This window comes from Somniosus microcephalus, chromosome 9 (genome assembly GCF_052327205.1).
Source record: "Somniosus microcephalus isolate GS21.2 chromosome 9, FLI_Smic_1.0, whole genome shotgun sequence".
Lineage (NCBI taxonomy): Eukaryota > Metazoa > Chordata > Chondrichthyes > Squaliformes > Somniosidae > Somniosus > Somniosus microcephalus.
This window is the reverse complement of record NC_140995.1, coordinates 149,221,699-149,241,517: the sequence shown is the minus strand read 5'-3', so window position 1 is coordinate 149,241,517 and position 19,819 is coordinate 149,221,699. Positions and strand designations below refer to the sequence as shown.

The window sequence follows — 19,819 nt, the reverse complement described above, 5'->3', positions numbered from 1 at the left end:
TCAGTGAGGGGGAGGATGTTTATAATCTCACACTCACCTATAGTCAGTGAGGGAGGAGGTTTATAATCTCACACTCACCTACAGTCAGTGAGGGGGGAGGATGTTTATAATCTCACACTCACCTAGTCAGTGAGGGAGGAGGTTTATAATCTCACACTCACCTACAGTCAGTGAGGGGGGAGGATGTTTATAATCTCACACTCACCTAGTCAGTGAGGGAGGATGTTTATAATCTCACACTCACCTATAGTCAGTGAGGGGGAGGATGTTTATAATCTCACACTCACCTATAGTCAGTGAGGGAGGAGGTTTATAATCTCACACTCACCTACAGTCAGTGAGGGGGGAGGATGTTTATAATCTCACACTCACCTAGTCAGTGAGGGAGGAGGTTTATAATCTCACACTCACCTACAGTCAGTGAGGGGGGAGGATGTTTATAATCTCACACTCACCTACAGTCAGTGAGGATGTTTATAATCTCACACTCACCTACAGTCAGTGAGGGGGGAGGATGTTAATAATCTCACACTCACCTACAGTCAGTGAGGGGGGAGGATGTTTATAATCTCACACTCACCTACAGTCAGTGAGGGGGAGGATGTTTATAATCTCACACTCACCTACAGTCAGTGAGGATGTTTATAATCTCACACTCACCTACAGTCAGTGAGGGGGGAGGATGTTAATAATCTCACACTCACCTACAGTCAGTGAGGGGGGAGGATGTTTATAATCTCACACTCACCTACAGTCAGTGAGGGGGGAGGATGTTAATAATCTCACACTCACCTACAGTCAGTGAGGGGGGAGGATGATTATAATCTCACACTCACCTACAGTCAGTGAGGGGGGAGGATGTTAATAATCTCACACTCACCTACAGTCAGTGAGGGGGGAGGATGTTTATAATCTCACACTCACCTATAGTCAGTGAGGGAGGAGGTTTATAATCTCACACTCACCTATAGTCAGTGAGGGAGGAGGTTTATAATCTCACACTCACCTAGTCAGTGAGGGAGGATGTTTATAATCTCACACTCACCTATAGTCAGTGAGGGGGGAGGATGTTTATAATCTCACACTCACCTACAGTCAGTGAGGATGTTTATAATCTCACACTCACCTACAGTCAGTGAGGGGGGAGGATGTTAATAATCTCACACTCACCGACAGTCAGTGAGGGGGGAGGATGATTATAATCTCACACTCACCTACAGTCAGTGAGGGGGGATGTTAATAATCTCACTCACCTACAGTCAGTGAGGGGGGAGGATGTTAATAATCTCACACTCACCTACAGTCAGTGAGGGGGGAGGATGATTATAATCTCACACTCACCTACAGTCAGTGAGGGGGGAGGATGTTAATAATCTCACACTCACCTACAGTCAGTGAGGGGGGAGGATGTTTATAATCTCACACTCACCTATAGTCAGTGAGGGAGGAGGTTTATAATCTCACACTCACCTATAGTCAGTGAGGGAGGAGGTTTATAATCTCACACTCACCTATAGTCAGTGAGGGAGGAGGTTTATAATCTCACACTCACCTAGTCAGTGAGGGAGGATGTTTATAATCTCACACTCACCTATAGTCAGTGAGGGGGGAGGATGTTTATAATCTCACACTCACCTACAGTCAGTGAGGATGTTAATAATCTCACACTCGCCTACAGTCAGTGAGGGGGGGGAGGATGTTAATAATCTCACACTCACCTACAGTCAGTGAGGGAGGATGTTCATACAGGAAACTTTGTTATTTCCGGCACCGACGGGACTGAGCTGTTGCTGATCTATCAAAACTGCCGGACATACAAAGTTAATATTGAAGCATACGGAGGTTTTCATCTCCGTATCTGACAACAAACACTGTTGCTTAGCAACAGCTTGTAAACAGTCAGCCCGTACCTTGGAAGCGTCTCTGTAGCTTAGCAACAGCTTCAGAGAGGCTTTCCAGAGCCCGACTGTTGAAAACGAAGCCACGAGAAGAAAAAAAAACCGAACAAAACGGCTCCTGATTTCTGCCGGTAGATCGAGGTTTCCGAACATACAACCTCCGGCTAAACCAAAGTTTCCTGTAATCTCACACTCACCTACAGTCAGTGAGAGAGGATGTTTATAATCTAACACTCACCTACAGTCAGTGAGGGAGGAGGTTTATAATCTCACACTCACCTACAGTCAGTGAGGGAGGATGTTTATAATCTCACACTCACCTACAGTCAGTGAGGGGGGAGGATGTTTATAATCTCACACTCACCTACCGTCAGTGAGGGGGGATGTTTATAATCTCACACTCACCTACAGTCAGTGAGGGGGGATGTTTATAATCTCACACTCACCTACCGTCAGTGAGGGGGGATGTTTATAATCTCACACTCACCTACAGTCAGTGAGGGGGGAGGATGTTTATAATCTCACACTCACCTAGTCAGTGAGGGAGGATGTTTATAATCTCACACTCACCTATAGTCAGTGAGGGGGAGGATGTTTATAATCTCACACTCACCTATAGTCAGTGAGGGAGGAGGTTTATAATCTCACACTCACCTACAGTCAGTGAGGGGGGAGGATGTTTATAATCTCACACTCACCTAGTCAGTGAGGGAGGAGGTTTATAATCTCACACTCACCTACAGTCAGTGAGGGGGGAGGATGTTTATAATCTCACACTCACCTACAGTCAGTGAGGATGTTTATAATCTCACACTCACCTACAGTCAGTGAGGGGGGAGGATGTTAATAATCTCACACTCACCTACAGTCAGTGAGGGGGGAGGATGTTTATAATCTCACACTCACCTACAGTCAGTGAGGGGGAGGATGTTTATAATCTCACACTCACCTACAGTCAGTGAGGATGTTTATAATCTCACACTCACCTACAGTCAGTGAGGGGGGAGGATGTTAATAATCTCACACTCACCTACAGTCAGTAAGGGGGGAGGATGTTTATAATCTCACACTCACCTACAGTCAGTGAGGGGGGAGGATGTTAATAATCTCACACTCACCTACAGTCAGTGAGGGGGGAGGATGATTATAATCTCACACTCACCTACAGTCAGTGAGGGGGGAGGATGTTAATAATCTCACACTCACCTACAGTCAGTGAGGGGGGAGGATGTTTATAATCTCACACTCACCTATAGTCAGTGAGGGAGGAGGTTTATAATCTCACACTCACCTATAGTCAGTGAGGGAGGAGGTTTATAATCTCACACTCACCTAGTCAGTGAGGGAGGATGTTTATAATCTCACACTCACCTATAGTCAGTGAGGGGGGAGGATGTTTATAATCTCACACTCACCTACAGTCAGTGAGGATGTTTATAATCTCACACTCACCTACAGTCAGTGAGGGGGGAGGATGTTAATAATCTCACACTCACCGACAGTCAGTGAGGGGGGAGGATGATTATAATCTCACACTCACCTACAGTCAGTGAGGGGGGATGTTAATAATCTCACTCACCTACAGTCAGTGAGGGGGGAGGATGTTAATAATCTCACACTCACCGACAGTCAGTGAGGGGGGGAGGATGTTTATAATCTCACACTCACCTACAGTCAGTGAGGATGTTAATAATCTCACACTCGCCTACAGTCAGTGAGGGGGGGAGGATGTTAATAATCTCACACTCACCTACAGTCAGTGAGGGAGGATGTTCATACAGGAAACTTTGTTATTTCCGGCACCGACGGGACCGAGCTGTTGCTGATCTATCAAAACTGCCGGACATACAAAGTTAATATTGAAGCATACGGAGGTTTTCATCTCCGTATCTGACAACAAACACTGTTGCTTAGCAACAGCTTGTAAACAGTCAGCCCGTACCTTGGAAGCGTCTCTGTAGCTTAGCAACAGCTTCAGAGAGGCTTTCCAGAGCCCGACTGTTGAAAACGAAGCCACGAGAAGAAAAAAAACCGAACAAAACGGCTCCTGATTTCTGCCGGTAGATCGAGGTTTCCGAACATACAACCTCCGGCTAAACCAAAGTTTCCTGTAATCTCACACTCACCTACAGTCAGTGAGAGAGGATGTTTATAATCTAACACTCACCTACAGTCAGTGAGGGAGGAGGTTTATAATCTCACACTCACCTACAGTCAGTGAGGGAGGAGGTTTATAATCTCACACTCACCTACAGTCAGTGATGGGGGGGGATGTTTATAATCTCACACTCACCTACAGTCAGTGATGGGGGAGGATGTTTATAATCTCACACTCACCTACAGTCAGTGAGGGAGGATGTTTATAATCTCACACTCACCTACAGTCAGTGATGGGGGGATGTTTATAATCTCACACTCACCTACAGTCAGTGATGGGGGGATGTTTATAATCTCACACTCACCTACAGTCAGTGAGGGAGGATGTTTATAATCTCACACTCAACTACAGTCAGTGAGGGAGGATGTTTATAATCTCACACTCACCTACAGTCAGTGAGGGGGGAGGATGTTTATAATCTCACACTCATCTACAGTCAGTGAGGGGGGAGGATGTTTATAATCTCACACTCACCTACAATCAGTGATGGGGGGTGTTTATAATCTCACACTCACCTACAGTCAGTGATGGGGGGGATGTTTATAATCTCACACTCACCTAGTCAGTGAGGGAGGATGTTTATAATCTCACACTCACCTACAGTCAGTGAGGGGGGAGGATGTTTATAATCTCACACTCACCTACAGTCAGTGAGGGGGGAGGATGTTTATAATCTCACACTCAACTACAGTGAGTGAGGGGGGAGGATGTTTATAATCTCACTCACCTACAGTCAGTGAGGGGGGATGTTTATAATCTCACACTCACCTACAGTCAGTGAGTGACCGACACTCCTACAGTCTTTACAGTAGAGGATACTAAAAATATCCCAACACTGGACAAACAGGGGGCAATGGCGGGGGGGGGGGGGGGGGGGGGGGGGAGGAGCTAAACACGATTAAAATCACTAAGGAGATGGTACTCAGTAAAATAATGGGATTTAAGGCGGATAAATCCCCCGGACCTGTTGGCCTACATCCTAGGGTCTTGAGAGAAGTGGCGGTAGGGATTGCGGATGCATTGGTGATTATTTTCCAGAACTCCCTGGACTCAGGAAAGGTCCCGGCAGATTGGAAAACTGCTAATGTAACACCTTATTTAAGAAGGGAAGTAGACAAAAAGCTGGAAACTATAGACCAGTTAGCCTAACATCTGTGGTTGGCAAAATGTTGGAGTCCATTATTAAGGAAACAGTAACAGAGCATTTGGATAAACATAATTTAATGGGACAGAGTCAGCATGGTTTTATGAAGGGGAAGTCATGTTTGACAAATTTGCTCGAATTCTTTGAGGATGTAACATACAGGGTGGATAAAGGGGAACCAGTGGATGTGGTGTATTTGGACTTCCATAAGGCATTTGACAAGGTTCCACACAAAAGATTACTGATCAAGCTAAGAAATCACGGGATTGGGGGTAATATACTGGCATGGGTGGAAGATTGGCTATCTAACAGAAAACAAAGAGTTAGGTAAATGGTTCATTCTCGGGCTGGCAATCAGTAACTAGTGGTGTTCCACAGGGGTCAGTGCTGGGACCCCAACTCTTTACAATCTATATTAACGATTTGGAGGAAGGGACCGAGTGCAACATATCCAAGTTTGCCGATGATACAAAGATGGGAGGGAAAGCAGTGAGTGAGGAGGACATAAAAAACCTGCAAAAGGACATAGACAGGCTAAGTGAGTGGGCAGAGATTTGGCAGATGGAATATAATGTTGGAAGTGTGAGGTTATGCACTTTGGCAGAAAAAATCAAAGAGCAAGTTATTATCTAAATGGAGAGAAACTGCAAAGTGCTACAGTACAAAGGGATCTGGGGGTCCTGGTGCATGAAACACAAAAAGTTAGTATGCAGGTGATCAGGAAGGCCAATGGAATCATGGCTTTTATTGCGAGGGGGGTGGAGTATAAAAGCAGGGAAGTCTTGCTGCAGTTATACAGGGTATTGGTGAGGCCACACCTGGAAACTGCGCGCAGTTTTGGTTTCCATATTTAAGAAAAGATATACTTGCTCTCGAGGCGGTTCAGAGGTTCACTCGGTTGATTCCGGAGATGAGGGGGTTGACGTATGAGGAAAGGTTGAGTAGGTTGGGACTCTACTCATTGGAGTTCAGAAGAATGAGAGGCGATCTTATCGAAACATATAAGATTGTGAGGGGGCTTGATCGGGTGGATGCGGTGAGGATGTTTCCACTGATGGGTGAGAGTAGAACTAGGGGGCATAATCTAAGAATAAGGGGCAGCCCTTTCAAAACAGAGATGAGGAGAAACTTCTTCACTCAGAGGGTAGTAAATCTATGGAATTTGCTACCCCAGAGAGCTGCGGAAGCTGCAACATTAAGTAAATTTAAAATGGAGATAGACAGTTTCCTAGCAGATAAGGGAATTAGGGGTTACGGGGAGAGGGCAGGGAAGTGGACGCGAGTCTAGATTCGGATCAGCCATGAACCTATTGAATGGCGGAGCAGGCCCGAGGGGCCGTATGGCCTCCTCCTGCTCCTACTTCTTATGTTCTTATGTTTATAATCTCACACTCACCTAGTCAGTGAGGGGGATGTTTATAATCTCACAATCACCTACAGTCAGTGAGGGGGGATGTTTCTAATCTCACACTCACCTACAGTCCGTGAGGGGGGAGGATGTTTCTAATCTCACACTCACCTACCGTCAGTGAGGGGGGGATGTTTATAATCTCACACTCACCTACAGTCAGTGAGGGGGATGTTTATAATCTCACAATCATCTACAGTCAGTGAGGGGGGATGTTTCTAATCTCACACTCACCTACAGTCAGTGAGGGAGGATATTTATCATCTCACTCACCTACAGTCAGTGAGGGAGGATGTTTATAATCTCACACTCACCCACAGTCAGTGAGGGGGGGATGTTTATAATCTCACACTCACCTACAGTCAGTGAGGAAGGAGGATGTTTATAATCTCACACTCACCTACAGTGAGGGAGGATGTTTATAATCTCACACTCACCTACAGTCAGTGAGGGGGGAGGATGTTTATAATCTCACACTCACCTACCGTCAGTGAGGGGGGGGGATGTTTATAATCTCACACTCACCTACAGTCAGTGAGGGGGGATGTTTATAATCTCACACTCACCTACAGTCAGTGAGGGAGGATGTTTATAATCTCACACTCACCTACAGTCAGTGAGGGGGGAGGATGTTTATAATCTCACACTCACCTACCGTCAGTGAGGGGGGATGTTTATAATCTCACACTCACCTACAGTCAGTGAGGGGGGATGTTTATAATCTCACACTCACCTACCGTCAGTGAGGGGGGATGTTTATAATCTCACACTCACCTACAGTCAGTGAGGGGGGGATGTTTATAATCTCACTCACCTACAGTCAATGAGGGGGGAGGATGTTTATAATCTCACACTCACCTACAGTCAGTGAGGGAGGAGGATGTTTATAATCTCACACTCACCTACAGTCAATGAGGGGGGAGGATGTTTATAATCTCACACTCACCTACAGTCAGTGAGGGAGGAGGATGTTTATAATCTCACACTCACCTACAGTCAATGAGGGGGGAGGATGTTTATAATCTCACACTCACCTACAGTCAGTGAGGGGGGGTTTACAATGCTGTGATCCAGGCTGAGGATGCTGCTGAAGTGAAGCACTTGCTCACTGCCAGTAATCGGGGCTGAGCGCTGGGGCCGAGTGGCCACAGGTGATCCGCTGGCGGGAGCGGACGGGCCCCCCGCCGATTGATTTGTGCCGCGGGTTGGCGCGGTGCGGAGACGGTCCGAGGGGGGCTTTCGCCTTCCGCGGCCTGCTGACCGGGGCATCCCTCCGCCCGCCCCGGGTACCCCGCTCACAGGGAGCCGGCTCTACCCTGGTGTGGTGGCCGCGCTCTGGGGCTGCCCCCGGAGCGGGGTCGAGGGAGGCGCCGCGATGCCGGGCCCGCTCTGAACTCACCGAGAAGGTGTTGCCGACGTTGTAGCGGCAGAGAGTGTGGTCCAGGTCGAAGCCGATCACGTCGCAGTCGGCCAGCGAGAAGTATTCGGCCATGGCGGCGTGAAGACGGCGGCCCGCGGATCCCTCCGCCCTGCCGTCTGCGGCAACACAGGATTGCGTGCAGCACCGCGTCAACATGGGGCGGGCCAGAGCTTCACCTGGGAGAGGGGCTTCATCTGGGGGAGGGGCTTCGCTATCTGGGGGCGGGGCTTCTCTATCTGGGGGCGGGGCCTCGTCACATGGGGGCGGGGCCTGTGCACCTGGGGCTGGATTTCACCACTGGGGGGCGGGGCCTAACCACTGGGGGCGGGGCCTCACCACTGGAAGAAGGGGCTTCACCACAGGGGGGGGGCTTCACCATGGAGGCGGGGGGCTTCACCACAGAGGGGGGGGGCTTCACCACAGAGGGGGGGGCTTCACCACGGGGGGGGGCTTCACCACGGGGGGGGGGGCTTCACCACGGGGGGGGGGCTTCACCACGGGGGGGGGCTTCACCACGGGGCGGGGGGGGCTTCACCACGGGGCGGGGGGGGCTTCACCACGGGGGGGGGCTTCACCACGGGGGGGGGGCTTCACCACGGGGGGGGGGCTTCACCACGGGGGGGGGCTTCACCACGAGGGGGGGGCTTCACCACGGGGGGGGGGGCTTCACCACGGGGGGGGGGCTTCACCACGGGGGGGGGCTTCACCACGGGGGGGGGCTTCACCACGGGGGTGGTGGAGGCTTCACCACGGGGGGGGCTTCACCACGGGGGGGGGCTTCACCACGGGGGGGGGCTTTACCACGGGGGGGGGCTTCACCAGGGGGCGGGCTTCACCGTGGGGGGGGGGCTTCACCGGGGGGGGGGCTTCACCGGGGGGGGGGCGGACTTCACTGGGGGGGGAGCTTCACCACGGGGGGGTGGGGCTTCACCACGAGGGGGTCTTCACCACGGGGGGGTCTTCACCACGGGGGGGGTCTTCACCATGGGGGGGGCTTCACCACGGGGGGGGGCTTCACCACGGGGGGGGCTTCACCACGGGGGGGCTTCACCACGGCGGGGGGGCTTCACCACAGGGGCGAGGCTTCGCCACGGGGGGGGGCTTCGCCACGGGGGGGCTTCACCACGGGGGGTGGGGGGCTTCACCACGGTGGGGGGCTTCACCACGGGGTGGGGCTACACCATGGGGGGGGTCTTCTCCACGGGGGGGCTTCACAACGGGAGGGGCTTCACCACGGGGGGGGGAGCTTCACCACGGAGGGGGGCTTCACCACGGGGCGGGGGCTTCACCACGGGGCGGGGGGGCTTCACCACGGGGGGGGCGGCTTCACCCCGGGGGGGCGGGGCTTCACCCCGGGGGGAGGGGGACTTCACCACGGTGGGGGGGGGCTTCACCACGGGGGTGGGGGGGGCTTCACCACGGGGGGGGGCTTCACCACAGAGGGGGGGGGCTTCTCCACAGGAGGGTCACTTCACCAGAAGGAGGGGTTCACCACGGCGGGGGGCTTCACCCCGGGGTTGGGCTTCACCATGAGGGTGGGGTTTCACCACGAGGATGGGCTTCATCACGGCCCAGCTGGGCTACCAGGGAGCAGAGTGCCAGCATAAGATCCCAGCACTCAAGAGGAGTGCCTGGCTGACCAATCGAGGCCGCCACCCCGCAGGAAGTGGGGGCAGGTGCTGGCCGCCTGGCACCTCCCCTTTAATCATCGCAGCCGCCCCGGCCACAAGAACGCCCCCCTAACCCTGTCAGACATAGTGTCCGTTGGTAGGCCAGGGGCACGAGCCGTGTTTGCGGCCGTAGCACAAGCGGAGTGCTGCGCGTGGTGATGACGTCATCGCCGGAGGCGCAGCACCGCGGTGCGCTACCGCCATTGCTAACCTCCTGCTGAATTTCACGGGACGCGTTAGCGGCACCATACCCAGGCTCCAGTTGCTTTACACTCCATTAGCGCTCCCTTGGGGCGCTAACGGGAGGTGCAAAGTATCCGAATTTTGCCCCCTTTGTCTCTTATCCAGTCAAGTCCAATGGCAACTTCCTCACGAGGTCTCCTCCCTTCTCTACTCTGAGACTTTTCATTGATCAACTCATCATCCTCAGTGTTTTCTCCACTACCCTCATCTCTAACCTCCTGTCCTCCAGCCTCCATAAACTCTAACTTGACTAGAACTCTGCTGCCCACATCCTGTCCTGCAGTAAATCCTGCTTGAGTATCGTTCACATCCTCACTGAACTACATAGGCTCCCTGTCTCCAGTGCATCAAATTTAGAATCCTTGTCCTCTGTTACAAACATGGCTTCATCACCTTCTATTCCTTCACCCCTCTCCAGCCTTACATCTCCTCTCATGCCCTTTGCTCCTCTGAGTCTGACTTCTGTGTATCCCACCACTGCTTCATCGCCGGTAGCAAAGCCTTCATCAGTCTTGGCCCTACTCTCTGGAACTCCCTCGGTAAACCCACACTGCCTCTCTACTCCTGTCTCCACCTTTAAAAATCTGTGAAAAACCCAGCTGTTTGACCAAGCCTTTACGGACTGCTCTTAAGTCACCACAAAGGCTTAGTGTCCATTGCTCTGCCTGTCGGACAGATACCCAAGAATTACTGTAAATGGCTTGGGTGTTAATGTAGCTAGCCCTGAATGTAGATAGCCCTGTCCGTGGGATAGATTTAGGACAGGGTCAAGCTGGGCCCGACTGGCGGCCAAAATTCCCATGCCGACTAATTTCCTGCAGGTTTGAGGAATTTTTGCCCCAATTGTTGTTGTTTCCTGTTTCCCTTAAGTGCTCTCGTGACCCAATTTCCCTCCAGTGCAGCTACCAGTCCTCTTCCACATTCTGGCAGCCCCCAATGGCCTTACACTCCAAACCTCTTAGCCCCCTATACCCCCGAACCTACCCCCATCTGATTCAACTTCCATAGTTGTCCCAGTCTTTAGACTCCCACTTGAGTGCTCAACCACCTGCAAGTATTCCAACGTAGACATAATGCTCTAAAACATGCCTTAAGGATGTCCTCAAAATGGAATCAGTAACCAGATGGAACTGTGCGATATGCCAAAAGCCCAAAAGCGGTGAATGCCTGTGGGAAGAAAGCATTTTCATAGAATTGTGAGGAATATATACCATCAAGGCTATGGGCCAGAGATAGCTCAGTATGAGAGATAAACGTCTAACTGGGAACTGTGGAGGAGCAAAGGGATTTGGGTGTCCAAGTACATAAATCACTAAAAGCTAATGCACAGGTACAAAAAGTAATTATACTAATCTGGGATGTTATGATTAAGGTTATCGACCAGGTGGTGCTGTAGCCAATGCTGCTGCTAAGGTTAGAGGTTTGCTTCCTGTTAAGGTCAGAGGTTTGCTTCCTGTCAAGGCCAGCAAAGGTGCAATGCCTGGATGCAAGCCTGCCTGGTTGTTTCGCAGTCGTTTAATAAAGTACTCGTATTAATCCTAATACCTCGGCTCTTCGAGTCCTTGTCTCAGTACATGGATTTATCACATTTGGCGACGAGGCAACTAAAGGACCCTGCATAAAGAAGAAAAGTCTGCCAGGACGTTTAAACAACAAAATTACGAGCTACGGTTAGCTACCAGCTGGAAGAGAGCATGGCTGCCATGGTAGGAACGATTTCCGCTTTTGATTGTCAAGCACAAACCTGGGAGGAATACTGTGAAGTGTTGGGTTATTTTTTTGAAGCAAATGAAATAAATGATGCTGGAAAAAGGAAAGCCATTCTGCTTAGTTCAGTGGGAAGCCAAACCTACAGTTTGATGAAGAATCTGCTCAGTCCTGAAAAGCCTGGAGACAAATCATTTGTTGAATTAGTGGCCTTGCTAAAAGAACATTTCAACCCTAAGCCTAGTGAGATTGTACAGCGGTTCAAGTTTAATTCAAGGAACAGGAAAGAGGAAGAGAGTGTATTGGACTATGTAGCGGTGTTGCGTAAATTAGCACAAGATTGCAATTATGGGAACAACCTGAAGGAAATGCTGAGAGATAGGCTAGTTTGCGGAATAATGGACGACCGAATGCAGCGCAGATTATTATCCGAGACTGGGCTTACTTATGAAAAAGCATTGGAACTTGCTCAAGCCATAGAGACAGCGAACCGAGATGTAAAAGAAATACAGGGTTCAGACAGGGCTAATGCTACGCAAGTTGCAGGTCAGGTTGTTGTGCACAAGTTGAACATGCGTCAGAAACCACAACGTAAGCATGTGAAGGCATGTTATAGATGCAAGGGCGATCACCTGGCGAGTGAATGCCGGTTTCTGGAGGAAAAGTGCTACAAGTGTGGGAAACAAGGACACATAAAACGAGCTTGCAGGGCGAAATCACCTGTGGAGGAACCCAAACCAAAAGGGGAAGGACAGCAAAACCAAGGGAGAGAAGTGAAAAACCATGGAGCACACCACATCAGCGGGGAAGCTGAGGAAAAAGAGGACATGTTCATAATGTATAGCATGTTAGCGAACATTCCAAAAGTGGCTCTTATCACATTGCAACTGACAGTAAATGACTCTAAGGTGAACTTTGAAGTGGATACAGGGTGCGGCGTGACCATAATGAACAAGGCAGAGTACTCAAAATTGTGGAACTGTGCAAAAGTTCCAGAGTTAAAGCCTTGCTCCCTGCATCTTAAAACATATACAGGTGAACGAGTAGCGACATTAGGTACAGCTAATGTAACTGTGCAACACAGGGACACAGTGGAACAGCTACTTGTAGTTATAGTATCGGGTACCGGACCAAACCTGTTAGGTCGGGGCTGGATAAAAGAACTTAAATTAGACTGGGGAGCAGTACATCAAATAGATGCGGGCAAACAGTTGACTTTGCAAGAAGTGTTGAGTGAACATGAGAATGTGTTCAAGGAGGAACTTGGCACATTTAATGGCCCCCCAGCTAAGATTTATGTAGACAAGGAGGCACCGCCAAGGTTTTTTAAACAACGACCTGTGCCTTATGCCATGAAGCCAAAGGTAGAGGCTGAGCTTGACCGTCTATTGAGAGAGAACATACTGGAGCCAGTGAAATGTTCGGAATGGGCAGCTCCCATAGTACCTGTTTTAAAACCGGACAATTCAGTAAGACTCTGTGGAGACTATAAATTGACAGTCAATCGGGTGTCCAAACTAGAGCAGTATCCGATTCCCAAAACAGAGGATCTCTTTGCAAACCTGGCTGGAGGAAAGAAATTCACAAATTTGGATATGAGTCATGCCTACTTGCAGATTACACTGGATGACGAATCAAAGAAGTATGTCACCATAAATACACACAAGGGCTTGTTTACATATAACTGCTTACCGTTTGGTGTCTCATCTAGTCCAGCTATCTTCCAGAGGACAATCGAAGGTGTACTGCAAGGGATTCCACATGTTTCCATCTATCTGGATGACATTCTGGTGACGGGAAGAACCGACCAGGAGTATCTGAGCACTCTGAGAGAGGTACTAGAGATTGGAGAGGGCAAGGTTCCGGCTCAAGAGGAGTAAGTGCACTTTCCTGGGGAATGAGGCAATGTTCCTGGGACACAGAGTGGACGCCACTGGGCTCCATCCACTCAAGGAGAAGGTACAAGCACTGCAGGACGCCCCTGCTCCTACAAATGTGGCTGAGTTAAAAGCTTACCTGGGACTGCTGAACTATTATCACAGGTTTTTACCAAACTTGTCAACTGTGTTAGCACCTCTTCACAAACTACTGCGCAAGGAGACACAGTGGCAGTGGGGAGAGGAGCAGGGGGTTTCATTTGAACAGTCCAAGAAACTGATGCTGTCGTCGGATGTGCTGGTTCACTACAATGCAGAGAAAGACATCATTCTCTCTTGTGACGCTTCACCTTACGGGGTGGGGGCAGTTCTTTCACACTGCATGGAAGATGGAACTGAAAGACCAATCGGGTTTATGTCCCGAACTCTAACACCAGCGGAAAAAAACTATTCCCAGTTAGACAAAGAGGGGTTAGCAGTAATGTTTGGGTTACAGAGGTTCCACAAGTACATATATGGCAGGAAGTTCACCATATGCACCGATCATAAACCTCCTCTCTCTTTTCAATTAAATGAAAGCAGTTCCACAGATGGTGTCACCCCGGATCCAGAGGTGGGCAGTGACGTTGAGGGCATATGAGTATGTCATCGTCTACAAGGCGGGCAAGTACCATGGGAACGCAGATGCCTTGAGCCGTCTTCCACTGCCAGGCACACCTATCCGTGCAGCTCCAGAGGACAGAGTTTTGATGTTGGAGGACACTGACATGGCACTTGTGACTGCAGAGCAAGTAAGAACATGGACAGGTAAAGATCCAGTACTGTCTAGAGTTTGAGAATATGTGGTGAGGGGATGGCCACAGCATCCAGAAGGGGCTGACTTCACACCCTACAGTGTCAGGAAAACAGAGCTGAGTGTGCAGGATGGTTGCGTGTTGTGGGGAGCACGAGTGATTATTCCACAGCCAGCACGACAGTGTATCCTAGAGCAACTACATCAGTGTCATCCTGGGGTCTCGCGTATGAAAGCCTTGGCTAGGAGTTACTTGTGGTGGCCAAAGCTAGATGAGGAGATAGAAAATCTAGTCAAGACATGCAGCACTTGTCAGGAACACCGGAAGGTACCAGCAGCAGCTCCTCTCCACCCCTGGGAGTGGCCGGATAAACCATGGAGAAGATTGCACTTAGATTATGCGGGTCTATTCATGGGGAAGATGTTCCTCATAATCATTGATGCACATTCCAAATGGATGGATGTTTATCCTGTTAATTCTGCTTCCGCCACTACTACTATAGACTGCCTACGTCGGAGCTTCAGTAATCAAGGGCTACCGGAGATCGTGGTGAGTGACAATGCCACTTGTTTTGTGAGTACAGAGACAAAAGAGTTCTTGAGAAAAAATGGCATAGTGCAGGTGACCTCGGCTCCATATCATCTGTCCTCGAATGGACTTGCGGAGAGAGCTGTACAAACATTTAAGGAGATGATGAAAAAAAGTGCAGAAGGGAGTTTAGCAGCCAAAGTGTCACAGGTTCTGTTCAACTACAGAATAACACCTCAATCCACCACAGGACTCTCTCCTGCTGAGATGTTATTAGGTCGTAGACTACGCTCCACTCTTGACCTTGTCCACCCAGACCTAAAAAGAAAAATGGAAAACAGACAAAACAAACAAAAAGAGAACCATGACAAAAGAACAAAGAGCCGAGGTTTTGGAGAAGGAGATGCGGTCCTTACTAGGAATTTCAGTTATGGACCAAAGTGGATTCTTGGCTTCATCGACTCAATGACAGGTCCAGTATCATACAAGGTCATGTTGGGAGATGGTAGGGTAGTACGCAGACATGTAGATCAGATACTTCCCAGACAAGGGGAAATTGAAATGAAGGTTCCAGATGCAATGACTGAAGACAGGGTTGCCCCCAGTTATCCAAGTGCATCTGTGGTGCCACCACCAGGGACAGAGACAGTTCCACAGGAACCTATTCGTCAAGAGGAAACCATCGTTGCAGAGTCAGATACTCTGAGCACTGCTCAGGAGCAGCTGGTGGCTTCACCACAAACAAGCAGGGACTTTACTGTTAGACATTCACAAAGGACTCACAAGCCACCAGAGAGATTGATACTGAACTGTTAGATTCATCAAGTATGGAACATGATGAATGGAGACTCCTTATGTGACCCTCAGGAATGGTTGTTTGTTAAGAAAGTCATACTGAAATCTTAAGGGGGAGGGATATAGTAATCTGGGATGTTATGATTAAGGTTATCCACCAGGTGGTGCTGTAGCCAATGCTGCTGCTAAGGTCAGAGGTTTGCTTCCTGTTAAGGTCAGAGGTTTGCTTCCTGTCAAGGCCAGCAAAGGTGCAATGCCTGGATGCAAGCCTGCCTGGTTGTTTCGCAGTCGCTTAATAAAGTACTCGTATTAATCCTAATACCTCGTCTCTTCGAGTCCTTGTCTCACTACATGGATTTATCACAGTAATCAAAAAAGCTAATGGAATGTTAGCATTTATATCAAGGGGGTAGGAGCACAAATGGGAGGAAGTTATGCTTCCACTGTAGAGAGCTCTGGTGAGACCCCATTTGGAGTAGTTTGTTCAGTTTTGAGCACCTCACCTCAGGAAGAATATATTGGCCTTGAAAGGGGTTCAATGCAGATTCACCAGATTGATACTGGGGGGTTAAAGGGTTAAATTATGCAGACAGGTTGTATAAACTTGGCTTGTATTCCATTGAGTTTCGAAGGTTGAGGGGTGATCTAATCGAGGTATTTAAAATGATTTGATGAAGCAGATACAGTGAAGCTGTTTCCTCTGGTGAGGGAATCCAGAACAAGGGCACAATCATAAAATTAGAACTAGGCCTTTCAGGAGGGAAATCAGGATGCCCCTTTGCACCCAATAGGTAGTGGAAATCTGGAACTCTGTCCCCAAAAGGCTGGGTCAATTGAACTTTTCAAGACTTGAGATTGATAGGTTTTTATTAGGTAAGAGTATCAAGGAATATGGATCAAAGGAGGTAAATGGAGTTGAAGTGCAGATCAGCCATGATCTAATTGAATGGGAGAACAGGCTTGAAGGGCTGACTGGCCTACTCCTGGTCCTATGTAACTCCCTAACTGACAACAGAACAGAAATTCTTTGCACTGAGAAACTGAGAAGTTAGGGGAATGACTTATCACCTGACATGTCTGGGTTTTGTAGTCAACAGTAACCTGAGATTACCATGGCTGTTTGAGATGATTGACACCAAAAAGAGATGAACGGTTCTGACACATAAGTCACTCAGATTGATCAACTGAATTGAAAGGGTTTTTTTTTTACTTGTAAAAATTGAGAGTTATATAAAATGGTGCTTTGTCACACCTTCAGATTTACACATTTGCAGGCTTTTGAACTTTCAGGATTTCAGATTTTAATGATTCTTCACTTTTAGTAATCTGGTGCATGCAGAAGAGTTCCAAAAAAACACAAACGTGCACCTATGACAGAAGGAGAGAAATTATAGACATCAGATTGTGCAGCTGCACCAGCAGTGGCAGGCAGACATTAAGAGTGTCACTTAAATGTGCAAATTGTCCTGAGATCAGGGAAGGTGAGATTTAAGCCAGCTACTGGTACTGTTAAGCCTGTGTGTTCCAGTTGTATTAAGATTAATTACTGACACAGACTACAAGAATAAAGTTCAACAGGTCTTTACTAGTTGGAGGTCAGGACTATACTAAATACAATATCACTACACAGTACTTATATACCGGTGGTCACCACCGGTATTACGTATACAGCAACCAGAGAAAGTAGTACATCTCTTAAGGTGGAACAGGCTTAAGTTCTCTTAAGGTGGAACAGGTTACATACACCACAATCCTCCCTTTTTAGCTTAACAGTCATATCCCCATTTAACATAACATCATAACATATATACATATATAACTTCAGGTATAAACAGTTCAAAGGTTCAGTCTCTCAGGAGGCCTTCTGATTCGGTTTGGATAACACCTTTCAGTGGTCTCTGATTCTTGTTGCTGAGGTGACTCTTCTTGTTGGTTTCCTATGTATTGGACGTCATCATCAGGTACAGTCCCTGCCGAGGTAGATGCTTCAGGTTCATTAACGTCTTCCACAGTTGTCTCTGTCGCAACCATGGGTTCGACCCTTGCTCTTGATTCTACCAGTTGATCCGCATGACGCCTTATCACATTGTTACCAATATCTACTGTGTACATCAGAGGTCCTTGTCTGGCCCGAATTGTTCCGGACTGCCATTTTTCGTTTCCATAGCCCCTTGCCAACACTGGTTGTCCTACGTCGAAACTTCGAGTGGATTTGTTATTAATATGCCGGAACTGTTTGTTTTCCACTTCCCTCCGCACATTTGGTTTTAACAAGTCCAACCTGGACCGCAACCTCCTGTTATAAAACATCATGGCAGGACTTTGGTTAGTCACTGCATGAGCGGCGTTTCGATATGCCATTAGGAAATTGTCCACCTTGTGTTGTAACGGAATCTGATCATCGTTCATGGCCTTTATTGCCTTTTTGAATGTTTGGACAAATCTCTCGGCCAACCCGTTTGTCGCCGGATGATATGGGGCAGAGGTATAATGTTTCACCCCATTCTTCTTTAAGAATTTTTGGAATTCTTCCGACACGAACTGTGGTCCGTTGTCCGAACATATCTGTTCTGGCAATCCGTTCCTTGCGAATATTGTTCTTAACACCGCAATTGTCTTTTCTGAAGTAGTGGTATTCATCTTGATCACTTCTGGCGATTTGGAATGTGCGTCCACCGCAATTAGGAACATGGAGTCCATGAATGGACCAGCAAAGTCAATATGTACGTGTTGCCATGGGGCTGAAGGCCATTCCCATGGGTGTAGCGGTGCGATCGGAGGTGCATTTTGCACTTTTTGGCACCCTGCGCAGCTTTTTGTCAACTCCTCTATCTGTTGGTCAATGCCCGGCCACCATACATAAGCCCTAGCAAGACTTTTCATCTTAACTCCCCCCAGATGACCTTCATGCAGTTCCTTTAGAACTCTTTCCCGTAACTTGGGAGGAATAATCACTCTTGTCCCGTACATCAAAGTACCATGGCAGACGGACAGCTGGTCTCGCCTTGCCGAGAATGCCGGTAACAGAGGATCACCATGTGTTGGCCATCCCTTCACTGTCACCTCGTAAACTCGGGACAGTGTCGGGTCGTTCCTGGTTTCTCTTTCAATACTTGCATTGGTGACTGGTAAACACTCGATGATGGTCGAATGAAATAACTCAACAGGGTCAACTTTCGTCGTCTCTTCTGCTTCAGGTAGTGGCAGGCGCGACAGCCCATCAGCATTGCCATGCTGCTTTGTACCTTTGAATTCTATTTGATATTGATGTGCCCCTAGGAAAAGGGACCATCTCTGGAGTCGCTGTGCTGTCATCACCGAAACACCCTTCTTAGGGTTAAAAATGGATACCAACGGCTGATGATCTGTCAGAAGTGTGAATTTTTGGCCCTGCAGGTAATGATTAAACTTCTTCACTCCCCATACAAGGCTGAGAGCCTCCCTATCGATCTGCGCATAGTTGCGCTCAGTGGAGGTCAATGATCTGGATGCAAACGCGACTGGCCTTTCCGTGCCATTTGGCAACTTGTGTGAGAGTACTGCCCCAATACCATATGGAAAAGCATCACAAGCCAACCGAATAGGCAGTGTCGGGTTGAAGTGAGCCAACACTTCCTCTGAGGTGATCAATTCTTTGCTTTTGCGAAATGCCTTCTTACAGTTTTCGCTCCATTCCCATGGTACCCCCTTCTGTAAAAGAGCGTTCAGCGGGTGCAGTACCGTGGATAGATTCGGTAGAAACTTATGGTAATAGTTAATCGATCCCAGAAACGACCTCAACTGAGAGACATTATCCGGAGCGGGAGCCTTTACAACTGCCTCTATCTTGTCAGGAGACTTATGAAGCCCCTCCCGGTCAATGACATGACCACAGTACGAGATCCGCTTCTGAAAGAACTCACATTTCTGCCGATTAACTCTAAGTCCATACTCTTTCAGTCTGTTGAGCACCAGTTCCAAGTTTGCGAGGTGTTCTTCATCACCATCACCTGTAATCAGAATATCGTCCAGGTAACATTGTGTGCCTGGAATTCCCTGTAATACCTGCTCCATGGCCCTCTGCCAAATTGCCGGAGCCGATGCCACTCCAAAAACCAGCCTATTATACCGGTACAAACCTCTATGCGTGTTGATCATGAGGTACTGGCGTGACTCTTCTTCAACCTCCATCTGCAAG

At 48.8% G+C, this 19,819-nt stretch overlaps 1 protein-coding gene across 2 annotated transcripts in view; it reads right to left on the bottom strand.

Moving 5' to 3' along the window:
* LOC147112754 (5'-nucleotidase domain-containing protein 1-like) overlaps positions 1-8,220 on the bottom strand; it is a 32,733-nt gene extending 24,513 nt beyond the window's left edge. Inside the window, exon 1 of one of the 2 annotated variants that reach the window (XM_085997361.1) lies at positions 8,008-8,220. In XM_085997361.1, the coding sequence (XP_085853487.1) occupies positions 8,008-8,184 (177 nt within the window). In that variant the 5' untranslated portion in view covers positions 8,185-8,220. The remainder of the gene's footprint in view (positions 1-8,007) is intronic. The other variant, XM_085997360.1, reaches the window with a different exon arrangement.
* Between the last annotated feature and the right edge of the window lie 11,599 nt (positions 8,221-19,819).